This window comes from Lipophrys pholis (assembly GCF_963383615.2).
Source record: "Lipophrys pholis genome assembly, chromosome: 2".
Taxonomy (NCBI): Eukaryota; Metazoa; Chordata; class Actinopteri; order Blenniiformes; family Blenniidae; genus Lipophrys; species Lipophrys pholis.
Window position 1 is genome coordinate 17,878,409 of NC_137636.1, and position 15,091 is coordinate 17,893,499.

Sequence of the window (15,091 nt, forward strand, 5' to 3'; positions counted from 1 at the left end):
TCTCGGTTGGAAGTTATTTGCTTCAGTTTGCATCTGTTGTCCCATATCAAGTTCATGCACTTTGCTGGAGGTTTTATTCTGGGGCCTCTCTACATTTTGGCTTCCTCCTCTGTTTGTCTTGCTCGAAAGCATTTCACAGAGGCATTCTGGTGGCAGCTTGCTGTGATTCACTGTCTTTTGAGTTTTTGTCATCAAACCACAGTTTCTTATCGACGGGCTTTCAGTTTGTAAATTCAATTTAGTTAACTCCAACCAGGCTGTCGTGTCTCTTCTACACAGACTGGCTTCTATGTAGCGACTGCACTATGAAGCCCTAATCAATGGAGTGCTGCTGAGATGATTGTCCATCTGGCAGGGGTCTCCCATCTCTGCAGACAACTTCTGATATTCTGTTAGATTGGCTGTCAAGTTCTTGGTCACCTGCCTCACCAATGCAATTCTTACTTTGGCTGGACTGTCAGCTCTATGAGTGGTACTGGTGTTTCCAAATTCTGTCTGTGTCCTTTTCTCTAATAAATCTGATGCCGTCAATTGTTTTCACCATCATCTCCATGTGTGCTAGACAACCAGTCTATTTCAGACGTGTAGCACGTGCTTAAAGTCTGAGTTTCTGTCTTGAGATGCTTCATGATTATTCAGGACTTTGCATGTCATGTTGTGTGGTAAGAGGGCCAAGCTTGACCTTATTTAAAAACCAATTCAATTTAGGACATTTTTTGGACCCTGTCCACTGAGTAGTGACAAATAGAAAAATCAGCTACAAATCAATTTAAATATTAAGATTCAATGTTAAGATTAACAATATTACTATCACTTTGGGGTCAGGGGGCTAATTGGCCGTTTTGAAAGTTGCAGCCGCAAGAAAAAAAAAAAAAAAAACAGCGCAAAGCTGAATATGAACATGAGGATTCATACAGCCAACATATTAAAATATTGCAGACGTGTCTTAAATCACTGAAGTATCAGGAGACGGCTCCTCAAAACCGCACCGTTCTATTGTCCTGAGTACCCAAATGGAAGAGCGACGGAAAAGCGTCAACCTTTGGAGCGGTTATTTCGGTACCATCCACAATACTTGCAGTGGAAACGCACGAAAACCCGGCACTTTTTGTGCGGTGGAAACAGGGATTGACAGTGTCACTATTGTTGTCGGTTTTTGCAGAACTGAGGAATGTCATTCGCTTCCCTTTGTTCAGAAATGGCGCTAAAATCATGCATATACAAATAAATCTGTTAGTGTATGAAGGCAGTAGACACTTTGGTAGGCGTGGTTTCAGGTAACACAGATGAAGCTGCCAAAGAAAATTTGGTTATTAAGACGATTAAGTCAGCAACAGTCCAATGAGGCTAACAATGACACGGGCACTTCATGTGACAACTGCTCCAGTTTTCTAAACATTGACAATATTAGATAATTCTATGTACAGGAGCACCCAGACTAGATGTATAGCGCTACGGGACAAAGTCAATCTTTCTACAAAGGGAAGCCCTGGTCTTAAGAATATCACTCCAGTGATATGGATGTGGTGACAGTGGTGATTTAATTATATCCCCTGCTCCAGTGTCATACGGAAACATATATTATTTCAGAAAATATCAGGAACATTAAAAGCTTTGTGAATCACTATACAATGTTTTTGGATGCCATTACTATACACTCAATTAAGAATAATGGATAAACATGTTTAAAATATTGCTGCAAGCTTTAATATCAATAGTGTTACAGATTATACATTATTCTACTTTATATTACAGAATAACAGGGAAATAATTTGGTCATTCAGCTAAGGATAAGGAAAAGTATGTCAACATATTTTTTTGAACGTTGACACAGGATTACAAAAGTAGTGACTGAGCTGACTGAAAACAGGGTTATCGCTAAATCGAGTGTCAAATCTATGAAGCTCACATTCTTCATGTGATTAACAGACAGCACACTGCGATATACATTCATAGCATACAGAGCAGGGAGCTATAGGAGTGACATCTTAGTATGTGATGACAGACTTGTTTTTCTGTTTCTGAACTGTGAAAGTAGTAATATAAGAGCACTGTTGGGGGAAGCCCTGTTGTTTTCTTGCTTCTCCTCATTGTTATGTGAACGCTGGAAACTGGGAAATGGGAACTTCCCAACTGGTAACTGTCATGAATGCGCCATCATCTGAGCTTGTTGGAAGACACTGAGACTGCTTAACGTCCTGATATCAAATGCTGTGTTGAATTATTCAATTTGACCAAACAAAGACCATCAATGATGGACTTTTTCAAATAAAACAAGGTGGTCTTCATTGATGTTTGTTTATATCAGGGGCTTGTGCCGTTGTATGAAATTTAAACTTGGGGGGCACTGAGTTTAATTTGAATCTCTATTGGATTTGCGTGCTGTTACACAGAGTAATGATTGCTGGCTGTGGAAGGATAAAAGAGCGCCTGGGATCAGAGACCAGTCTTTTAACATAACAAAGTCACAAAAGTAAATATAACTTGTTATTCTACCCCCCGATGCCCTGGAATATAGTCCTGTAAGGGGCACCCTGATGCCCCTTTAAAGTTTGTGTGTTAATGTGTGTGTGTGTGTGTGTGTGTGTGTGTGTGTGTGTGTGTGTGTGTGTGTGTGTGTGTGTGTGTGTGTGTGTGTGTGTGTGTGTATAAACGAGTTGCTAATAATTCCTTTAGCTATATGTTACACGGGTTGGACAGATCTGACAAGCCCAAAACAATCCATCCTTGAAAAGATCTGAAAGATGGAATATGTGAAGTTTGTTTCATGCCAGCTGCAGAAGGTACTTCACATCTGAAAAGCCAAAGCAACAACAACAGGTCCCCAACACACATACATTATTTATGACGATACATAAACCACAAAACTCTGCAGTGGCCCCACAAATGATGCAGAACTTTTGGTAGAAATGTTCACTGCTCGTTGGCCAATTTCTGGAGCCAGAACTGGGGCATAGTGGCATTCTCTCTCAGCTCGGGAGCTAGAAGATTTCCATGAGTGGGGGCGAAAAGGAGGACTACAAAACACTGTGTTTCATGAAGAAATAACCTACGATCTAAAGTCTGCCCTGAAGTCATAATGTCTGTAAACTCAAGATAACCTTCACAAACAGAAACAGTCTTTTCCAGTATTTTATGCAGCACAGCAGGATGGAGGGACTAAAAACAGATTGTTTCTGAACTGGATGTTTGCATTGTGCAAAATAGGAGGGTGTTTTTGGAAAACATTTGAGTAATTAATTGATAAAAATGTCACATGACCAAGAGTTTCACTTACTGGAATGCAGAGCCCATCCTCTTGCCATTTTCAGGAACTCCAGGATCAGGACAAACATCACCAGCAAGACCGCTTTGACTCACTGAAAGAACAAGCAAGAAATACAGATCAGTCTCTGTCAGGGAAAGCAGTAAAGTGGCAACTTTATCTGTGTGTTTTAGAAGCTTTAGGGCCATCGTGTTATTTTTAGCCTAATGCAAGCGTCATATTATGCAGAAGCCATTAGACTTGCCCTCAAATCTCTTTCAGCTGAGAAATAAACTAAATGGGAAGAAATCATTTGTGTTATTGTGACCATAAATATTGGAAAACTTCTCCATCTGAGAGGATTGAAGCAGTTAAGGACAAATGAGTGAGAAAAGCATCCTTAAGTGCTGTTTCAGATTCAAAAAGCGAGGTATTTACCTTTTGAATTTTAACATTGATCTTTTCTTATCTGAATTAGGAACACAGGACACCAGCTTTGAATTGAAAACGAAACACGTTTCTTTTTGATGTATTTTGAGAGCATGTTTATACCCAAGAGACAGAAATCATTGGGTTTTTTTTCAGATTGTCTTTTGACAGCTGATTGTACAATGAGCTTTTTTCCAGGCAATATAGAACACTCAAAGTTCTATGATGTTTCATAAAACTTGGTGTCAAACAACAAATAACGAGACTTTGTCTTCTCTGAGGTTATCTATGGAGGTGTTACTGGTGGAAAAGGTTTGAGCACTTGTAAAAGTGGAATTTGTAGTTGTGTACTGTAAGTTGTGTACCAATATAAATGTTTCTCTCTCCACAAAATACAACACCACACTTATACATTCACAATTTAATCAAGAGAGAGTATTTTGTCCGTATTGAGGCACGATAAAGTTTCTCCCAGCTTGGAACCAACCGCAGCAAAGAGGTGTTGTCTTTTTAGCCACGTTAATACACGCCCGACGTGACGCTGGAAAAATGTCACGTCACTTCTTTCATCTGTTTCCGCCTAAAAACAGCGATGTTCGATTTGTAGTTGGAAGAAAAACAGAAAGTGTGACTCGTGGGGAAGAACGTCATATTGAGACAGGTGCACAAATATATGTGTCACCAAATTTACTGCAACATTTGCAGGAAAAATGTGAGCTTGTAAGTTTTTTTTTTTAATCTGAGACTTGTAAAATACGATTTGTGCCCCTGTAATTAAGAATTTACATTGTATGTCACATTCATCCATTCACACACACACACACACACACACACACACACACACACACACACACACACACACACACACACACACACACACACACACACACACACACACACACACACACACACACACACACACACACACACACACACACACACACACACACACTCACACACCAAGTTATGGCTATCATTCAATGGGAGCATTTTGGGTAAAAGTGTTCAGTGACACTTTGACATATGGACGGTCTGAGCTGTGGGATAAAACCTGCAACCTAGCGGCTGTGGCAACTGGGCCACAAATCAGAGATTTTAGTTTGAGGGAATCCGACAAAAAACTGTCAGGAAGGACTGATATGAGTGAATAAAGCAATGTAATGATGATAAGAAACGACAACAATTAAAATCAATGAATTCTCTAAAAGTGTTATAATACGTCAAAAATCAACATATATATACTGTGTATATATATATATATATATATATATATATATATATATATATATATTCCCACTGAAGAAGGAAAGTGAAAGTGAAAGTACCATGACTTGTGTGTCATTTAAAGGTCTAAATTAAAGCATACTCAGAACAGACCATTTAGTGATTGAAAAGCCTTGCAATGTGATTTTGAGTGGATATTAAAGAAAGTTATTTCTCAGTATAAAAACACTCAAATGCTCCGGTGTAAAAACCGGAACATCAGGTCTATCAAGCGTCCCAGGAAGCCATGACAGACTGTGGGCCAGTATGGACAATAAAATAATAAAACTGGGACCCTACAGGCAGCCATGCAGAAAATAAGCAAAAACCAACCGATGCTGAGATGTCACCGTATCCTAAATGTGTTGCTTTTTTCCCCCCCTTCTTTAACCTCGGTTTGATCGGTAAAAATCTGACAGCCAAAAGCCTCGGTGCTACATTTGATTCTGTCCTCTTCTTTATTTCAAAGTCTTTAGTTTTTTTCACCAATGCAAGAAAGATAAAACTCTGTGTTTCCTGTCCATGACTGATGCGGAGACCTAATTCATGCCTTTGTTTCATCATTATTGTAGCTTTTTTCAGCATGCCACATGCTTGACTTCTATGACTTCAAATGATTCACAATGATGTGGCTGGAATTTTAAATACATATAGAACATTTGTGCCCATTTATCTGGAGTTAAACTTCCCTGATAGTTGAATAATGAAGGAGAGCTTCAACAAATATTGCAAGTAAACATGTTACAAGTTCACATTACCGTATGTTATCTATGTTATCTATCAGTTTTTTATCATACATGTTTTCATTCAAGCAAAATGTACATAATTACTTAAAATAATTAAATAAATAAAATGTTTCTACTGCAGCATAGATTATTGTCCGTTTCTTTACCACTGCAACCACTGTACCTTACTTGGGAATAATTGTGCTTAACAAACGATACATAGAGCAGGTTTTTCTTCTTCCTCCTTTTCTTCTTCTCATTATGTATTATCAGAGCCTGTGAGGATTGTGGGGAAGGGCCCACATACTGACGCAACAGATGACATGACAGGAGTATAAAAAGACATGAATCACCAAAACACAACAAATGATAAGGAGTTCAGACATCAAGGAAACTGGGAAAAAAGGGGAAAAATAGAATAAGAAAAAAAATCTCTACAGTTTTTTCTATTATCATTATAATTAGCATTGACAACTTCACTTCAAAAGAGCCGCATCTTAACACCTAAACCAGATGAAAGAATATCAGTGCTTGTTTTTTTTTTTTTTACTATGAATTAAGACTTTCCACACTGAATAATATAGACTGGACTCAGTTTATAGATTTGCACTTTGCTGTATGTGCTTTTTTTTTTTTTTTTTTTCCTTCATCCATTTAACATCATATTTTCTCTAAAATGACTATTAGACTCATTTTTTCAGGACACATTTAAACGCTCTTGAATATTATATTATTAATAGAAAATCTTGCCGTCTATGTGGGATTATAATCTACAGTCATTCGATTTGAATTTTCAGTGTTGTGTAAAACAAATCTAACTATGTCGTGTGCAAATTACATGAAGAGTTAATAAAGTCTACCAGGAGGAATTTAATAGGAAAAAAAAAATGGTTTTGCATGAAATCAAAATGGCAGTGCAATGGATTCAACCAACACAGAAATTTAATGAGGAGAGTTATCCTCAGTTCACACTTTTTAGCATCTCATTCTCGCCTCTGTTTGTCTCATCTATCTGCATGATCAGGTCAAGGAAAAAGTGCAACGCTGAAGAACATGACACATTTTGTTTTGGACTTTGCTCTGGTTGGGAGCATCTGCTGCATGCCTAAATCCTAATGTAAATGTAAATGAGACCAGACGACATGATAAAAACCAGTCCAGACCAGCTCTGTCTTAATGGAAGTCTGTGGATGAATAATGATGATTAGCAAGACCTGAAAAAATGAGGGAAAAGGAACAAAAAAGGAACAAAAAAAAGAAAATCAGCAAAATGAGCACAACCTTGAAAAGCACAAAGAATTAAAAATCAAGGAATATCCAAGAGGGTTATGAATTAGGATCTGAAAAAAAGACCCTTATCAAACCTCTGTGTCTGTGTTTTTCTTTCCAAGCATCTTTTCCTAAAATATTCTCCCTCGCTCCTTCTATTTTCCTCATTTCCTTCCACTTAGTTTACTTTATACTTTTGTGTTTAATGCTCTTTTTTTTTTTTTTATTGCATATTAGCAGCAATTTACAAGGAATACCAAAGTTTTGCGCATCCTAGCATTAAAGATGGATGAATGACTCGTGTGTGTGTGTGTGTGTGTGTGTGTGTGTGTGTGTGTGTGTGTGTGTGTGTGTGTGTGTGTGTGTGTGTGCCGAGTTGCTGTGAGTATATAGACAGAGTGTATGCATGTTTGTGTGAGATATGATGCAAAGAGAACGAGCTGTCTCATTGCTCTGCAGTGGTTTTGATGTTCTGTCCAAAAACTCACCCCACAAACACACTCGAAAACGCATTTTCACTTTCACAATCTCCCACTCATGTTCAAATAGCTTTCGTTGGCATCACATACAAAGGTTCATATAGCAGAAACAAATCCAACTGATGCAAACAACGTGAGCTTGTTTTGGAAAAGCAGCCGACTAATATTGCTGCTGCGCAAACGTCGGAAATCCTGAAGCTGACATAATCCCATATTTGCACTTAAAAGGCCAGTCAACATTTAAACACAAGCTTATGGTGGTATGGTCATTTCCACATCATCAAAGCGTTTTCACCAAATCTTTCATCTCATAAAGACAACTTTTTCTTTTTTTAGGAATTTTGAAGAATAAAAAAAGGTGTGTTTTTAACATGTACTTAATGTTGACTCACTTCTTCCTGTCATCTGTGCCAGTCTCCAGACTTCCCGCGCTATACTGTATGTCCATTTGTGCTGCAACTTAAGTATCACAATCATTTTCTCATAGTTGAAGTGTAATTACAAAATTAATTTTTTCTCATTTCATGTTACTTTACAATACTCTTTATAATACCTGAAATTACAAATTGCATTGCTGATGATTAGTAATCTTTTTTTCTTTTTTTCCCCCTTTTTTCCCGCCTTGTTATCGTTCCTTCTGATGATTAGTACTTAAGGACCACTTGATTTGGCCGACCCTTCAAGACTAACTTCGGACACAATTCAGCAATATTAATGTACTAAAATAGTGATGTTTCCTCTTGATTGATGCTGCCAGACTATCCATTCAACATGCAGGGGCGTTTTGTATGTTGTCGAGCCTATTTGTTGATTACAGTGGGACAGACTAACATATTAATAAGATAAGATCAATGGTAAGTTAAGCATTGTATCAAAAAAAAAAAAAAATGCTGCATGAAATTAAATTTCCCCGTAACCTCATCAACTGCAATTTGAAACATTGGCAATATTACAGTTCCTTGTATATTTAAATAAATGAAAGCATATAATATGTGATTAGTTTTGGCTGTTGAATGGACCTGGATTGTTTGGTGTGGACGATTAGCACGATTGGTGGTACGAGCAACACTTTCACAGACAGGCTTTTAATTGTTTTTAACCAAAAAACAAACAAAAACAAACAAAAAAAACAATAACAACAACAAAACCCAAAACTATGTTTACTTGCTATAATTTCATAAATATCTTGCTGTTGATGTTGCTGATAGAAATTGTTACAATTGTAGAAACCAAGTAACAAACTGTATTCGTGTGTTGTGAAGAGAAAATACAATGTAATGATAAACAAACATTCATTTACCACAGGAGGTGATAAATTTACGAAAGGAAAGAGAAAATATAAGAAGAAGCAGAGTGGACTTAAAGAAAACTGAGGCAGGCCAACAGGTGTGTGTGTGTGTGCATGCATGCGTGCGTGCGTGCGTGCGTGCGTGCGTGCGTGCGTGCGTGCGTGCGTGTGTGTGTGTTTCAGCTGACATGTATTTCAGGTAAGAGCTTTTGAGGTGCTCTTCAGATGCCTGCTGAATGAAGAGTGGAGTGCAGTCTGTTGATATGCTCTCTTCCTCTCTCCTCTTCTCGTTGCCTCTTATCCACTCGGCTCCCTCTCTCTCCTCCACCTCCTCATGCCCACAGGGTCAATCAACCCAAATATCTGCAGCCATCTATCACAGCGTAATTTTGTTCAGTTGGTCCATATAAAAAAAAATGGTATGGAACAAAGTGTTTTTAAACACAATGATATTATAATAGTTTAATGCCAACAAACGTTGTGACTATGAAGCTTTCCTAAACGTATGAATGCCGTACATTCTTTCCTTTCTGCAGTGCAGTACCACCTTACCTGACAATCCTGGGAAAAAAAACACAGAACATAAATCACATTCTCCACAATGATGATTCATTACACTTCTAGGTCATTGTCTAGGGAGTAAAACTTCTTAATCACAATCTCTCAGCCTCTCTATAATTATGACACATGCTCAGCAGTCAGCTAATGTTACTGCTGAGAAAGGGTAACTGCATGACATGTTGCTCTCTTCTGAATCACTTCATACTGTTCTTCTTAACAATAACTGGAACATTTGACTTTTCATGATCTTATTTCATATTATCTTATCACACCTTCACATGGGAGTTTTAATCAATATTTTGAGTATGAATTAAATGGAAACAGATCATTTGGAAACTTATTTAAACCTCCCGTGTGAGTGTGTGTACTGGACCATATTATAAAACAGGCAAGACACAGCGAGAGAGATATAGACAGTCTTTTAGATTATGATTCATAAGCACTCCATCCTCTAGACAGGGAAAACTCATTACCATCAGTCTCTGATTCGTTGTAATGATTATATATTGCACATCTCTACCATAGAGCCATAATACCACCACTGGGAGTCATACAATGCTCAGACTTGTTGTTTGAAGATGAGTCCAGGACCAAAAGTGGACACTGGCTTCACTTGCTTTTTAATATCTTAATGACTGTAGTTGTCGGCCTGATGGCCTACCATGGGGGTAACCTCAATGAGGCCAATGTGAAAACCCACATTCACTCAGTTTAAGTCCCCATGACAAAAACGCTCGCATGTTTTTAATGAGTATGGCTCCCATGGCAGGAAACAGAATTCCCTATTTGTGTCCAGAGCTACAAAAACACAAGAGATCCCTGGATTACACAGTTAACAGTTATTATCATCATGCTTTGGCGCCACATAATGATTACAGATAACAAAACCCATTTGCCTCAGTGCAACAATAATTTTATAGATGGAAAAATACATTTGAGAGTGCTTCAGCATGTATCCTCGTATCATCAGCAGTTTCATGTACAGAGGTAAATATGCAGTAAGATGTAAACCAGCAAGGGGAAAACATAAATAAAGGTCATTGGATCACCACTGAGTTCAGCATAAAGATTTTGCGACCCCATAAGTCAGCTTTGCTTTAAGTAAATATAGTGTTAGGATACATGCAGAATACTACATTTCTCAGCAAACAAAGCAAATGATTTTAAAGATTTACACTGCAGCCAGAAATAAAAAAAACCACCACAGGCTCTCATGAAAAGAGAGCTACTTTACAATTCAATGTTTTGGTTAGCTGGTGCTCCTTGTTACAACGAAAAGCAATAGCTTTGGATTCAGCAGGCTTGACCACAGGGATCCCCTTGGCACGGAAAATAGTTTGTATGTGTACGAGTGTATGTATGTTTACTTGACTGTGAGCACAGTACGTGTAAAACACAAGAAAATTGTGCGTACAGGAGAGCGAGATCTGGATCTGTCACCAAGCACAACATCATTGATAAATTTAATTAACTGATTTGCCGTAGGAAATCCTCACATACTCAAACACACAGAGAGAACACCCATTTGAATTTTAATTCAGCGGCACACACACACACACACACACACACACACACACACACACACACACACACACACACACACACACACACACACACTAATGTTAATTGCAGCAGCGCATGCTTGGCTGAGCGTATAAATCAGCAGAATTATTGATGAAGGTTTTATTATGAAGCTAAATGCTAAGGAATGGATGAAGTATGAGTTTGGGCTTCATGATAATTAAAAGTCTGTGTCACATGATCTGAATACTGTTTTAGATGCATCTACCATCTGCCAAGAAATATGTATGTTGTCAGAAACAGTGAAGACGTTGGTGACATGTCTGATTAAACCTGTTGTGTTACTGCCTCGCGGTCTATGTAGTTGTTAGGCTGTTGTTGTTTTTTGCCAGTACCTGAAGAGAAACAATTTTTTAATCAGGCCCCAAATAAAAAGATGCCATGTTTTTTACCTCCCATATGGTTCAGATAATCAAACACAACCAGGAGATCAGACCAGTTTTTTCTTCCAAGTCTTCCAATGTTTTATTCTATTGTCTCTACAAACAATAACTTGAGAATATGGTTTGCCAGGTTCAAATAACTTCATAACGCTGAAACTGAGTAAATAGTTAAATGTGCCACTTGAGAGGCTTATTATGAAATTCAAAAATAGACTATAAAAAAAGTGACACCTACTGTGCGACATTGGTTGCCAGCATTCAAACAAACTATTGTTTTTTTTTGTTTTAAATCATCTAGAGACATTTGACAAAGCTTTGTATTTGTTTTCTAAGTGTTATAAAATTTTTTAATAGCAATCATATAATGCAGTAATTCCAGGTTTTTCAAGTGGAATCTGGTCCCCTACAAAACACCAGTTTCGGTCCTCTTTGAAACAGACTTTGGAGCGGGCAGGGTGAGGGTTGAGAGGACGTGACGTGGAGCGCGATACATTTTGGGTGTGCGAATCTGAAAAAGACGCGAAAAAAAAAAGCGGGAGTCCTGTAACATTTGTTTTCTCCTGGAAAATGTCTTGTGCACAGACGTGGAATAGCGAGGAAGTGGTTCCTTTTAAAAAAGATCTTTCTAACGGGTGGGGGGAGACGATGGGGGAGGATGTGACGTGCGCAATGCATTCTGGGTAGTAAACAAACAGCTAACCCCCCGAATCAGAAGAAGCAGACGCAGAAGGAAAAAGTTGGAAAATATCTTGCGGGCAGACGTGGAGTAAAGAGGAAGAAGTAGTGAAAAGGGCGCTTATTGATATCTGGTCTGACGACTATATATCGTGGTTGTTTGTGGGTACCCATTAGCCATGGGCTAACTTGCCTAGCCACTACAGGCAGAAGCGGTAGTGGCTTACAGTTTCGGTCCGAACCAATCAATGAGCCGTGTTTCTTCTTGACTTCCTCTCTGGTCAGTGTTCGTGTCAGGCGACAGCACCCCCAAAGTAGCAGCTGTTGTAATTGCTTGACATTTTACAGATGGTTTGGTCCGGTCTCAAAACTGAATGTGAATGCCACCCGAACCAAATGAAGATGTGAAAATTCTCTACTCCCCGCCTCCCAAGAGAACGAGTCTCGGGCTAGCCAATTTGAAAGGCTCCTTAGAAACCCATTTTTGTGTTTAAATGACTTATTTTTACCATCAGACGTGTCGCATATCTGTTGTGAATGGAATATGGGAGTTACAGATCATTGGAAACTGGCTTTAGAGCAATTTTGTTCATCATCCCTATCTTTGAAAACTATTGTTATACTTCAGCAACTGTTGCAATGTGAAAAGTCATTAAATGGGACTAATCAACAATTCTATGTAGGTTCAAATATAGGAAGAAAAGAAAAGGTTTCACGGGAGGGAAATGAAAAAGAGAGTGTGGTCCTAATTCTTGTCTCATGGAAGGTCAACCTCTCTAAAAAATAGATGAAATCACGGCTGCTGCCGCATCAAAGATGGATGTATCCTGTGTGTCCTTGTGTATATACAGTGTGCCTTCATGTGTGTGTGTGTGTGTGTGTGTGTGTGTGTGTGTGTGTGTGTGTGTGTCCAGATGTGTCTCAGCTCTGGTTTGAAAAGGCTTCCTAAATGACATATGGGCACACACACACACACACACACACACACACACACACACACACACACACACACACACACACACACACACACACACACACACACACACACACACACACACACACACACACACACACACACACACACACACACACACACACACACACACACACACACACACACACACACACACACACAGGGTACTTACAGACGGCATTTTTGTGGCTGGAGTCTTTGCTGGGCATCATCTTCACGCCTCTAGACTTCAGCTCTATTGCTTTCTTCACTGCAAAAAAGAAGAGACCGTGATTATTCATTAAATTGTGAATCCTATTTCATCAAATTTATATCATCGTACAGACTTCTTTTCTAAAGCGCTTAATTTCAAGAGTTACCAATCTGTGCACATCACCTGTGTGTACAATCCAAAAAAGTGCCTCACACGCCCTCTCTTATACCCGACCTAACACATGCACTAGGCACAGAAATTAAAAATTAGAACGAGAAAAAAACTGCGGCGATTAAAAGACACCATGAAGTGGAGATGAGAGAGTAGGAAAAAAAGGGGGAAGAGGAAAGCAGAGAAGCAGCATTAAAATGTATTGCATCTATTTTCTCCTAAGTGGCAGCACTGCAGAGGAAAACAGAAAAATGTGTGCTACAACCAAACTATATCCCACTGAGGACCAGAATTGGCATGAAAAGCACTCTCACCAGTGACAAGGGTGAAAGCGCAATAACTGGGGATGAGAGACAACAAAACGCGATAAGGACAAAACAGGAACTAAGATATTGCAAAAGGCAGAGAGAGCTTGGATTACTCCTTTGTCTTGGGGGCTACCAATTAAAATCTGCGTCACCAGATAGAAACTATAAAGAACCCTAATATACTAATTAAACAACACAACCATGTAATTACATGACAAGAGGGGTCCAGCAAGTCCAATCACGTAATCATGTAGTTCAGTCTCTAATAAATACTATTAGTAATTAATGTATATGAATTGAGATCCAATGTGTATGACTATTTTGCAAATGTGTCCAAAGAAAGATGCCGATATTTTGGCGTTATACAAGCAGATTTTTGAGGTCAAGCACTGATGAGTACTTTGAAAGACATACCTTGGTACTGGGCACTGAATCCTTTTCTTCTGTGGTTGCTATCTGAGGTGAAATGTATTCGAAGCCAGTTCTTACTCGATATCACTGGTGAAGGCAGAGTTGTACCAGTCAGCCTAAAAAATAAAGGAAATAAACTTTATTAAACAGAAAACAAAAACTTAACATTTTGATGCATACAGCCAAAAGTCCTACCTACTGATATCCACATTTTATAACTCCCTGGAATAGCTATCTGGGCACTTTCACTGCAATACATTTTTTGCTTCTTACCATATTTGTGCCATACGATCGAGAATACTGCACAACAAGACGAGACAGCTGGGAAAGACAGGGTGTGATGTAACAAAACTGCTATTATTGCTGCTGTGTATCGACCATACCCACCTTTGCACACTAAAACACAGACACTAGTAGTGAGAGTGTGAATATGGGGCTTTATTATGCAGTGGGCTCCGATATCTGTAAAAAGGGGTGACTTTCTAAATATAAACACTGTCTGTCAAAACCTCTGGTCGCAGTCAAGGCCCTCAGTTCATGGATGATAGGAACCTCAAATATAATTACTCTTTGATTGAAAAACAGTATCAAACAATATCCGATAATATGCAGTTATTTGGGGAAAGTGCTTCCACGTAATTTCAGGCTGCAGCCTTATAGATCACAGCATGACAGGACACCAAAAGAAAGATTGTGAAATATGCTGAATCATACAAAGCACAGTACGATACCAGCAGTTATTCCCATGCGTGAATAACTACCTGGGAATTGCATCATCTGAATTCCTATATATGATAATAGAAAAACCCCCTATAGGAAGCACAACTGTGCAGTGCTTTCCTGTGAGGTGCAGAGGCCGGCTGTAATTTCAAAGAAGTTTTTGCAGAAAGGCAATTTCTTCTCCCGGTTTGGAAAATGTGACTGTGGATATTGAAATAGTGATATTATCCATTCCCATTGTGATCAGACCTGACCTACAGGAGGACCCGTGCAGTTGAGTGTTATATCCACGTTTGGGAGCATTTCACACGGGAAATCAAAGAAATATAAAAAAAAAAAAAAAACATACATCCGCTACAATTCATGATGGGATTTAGAAAAACAAAAAGAAAGAAAGAAATAACATACGTGATTATGT

At 38.7% G+C, this 15,091-nt stretch overlaps 1 protein-coding gene across 1 annotated transcript in view; it reads right to left on the reverse strand.

Moving 5' to 3' along the window:
• LOC308106645 (CUB and sushi domain-containing protein 1-like) overlaps nucleotides 1-15,091 on the reverse strand; it is a gene marked incomplete at both ends in the record, with an annotated part of 411,609 nt that overhangs the window by 166,391 nt on the left and 230,127 nt on the right. Inside the window, 3 exons of the mRNA XM_080458503.1 lie at nucleotides 3,278-3,359; nucleotides 13,043-13,120; nucleotides 13,957-14,069. Coding sequence (XP_080314629.1) covers nucleotides 3,278-3,359; nucleotides 13,043-13,120; nucleotides 13,957-14,069 — 273 coding nt within the window. The remainder of the gene's footprint in view (nucleotides 1-3,277; nucleotides 3,360-13,042; nucleotides 13,121-13,956; nucleotides 14,070-15,091) is intronic.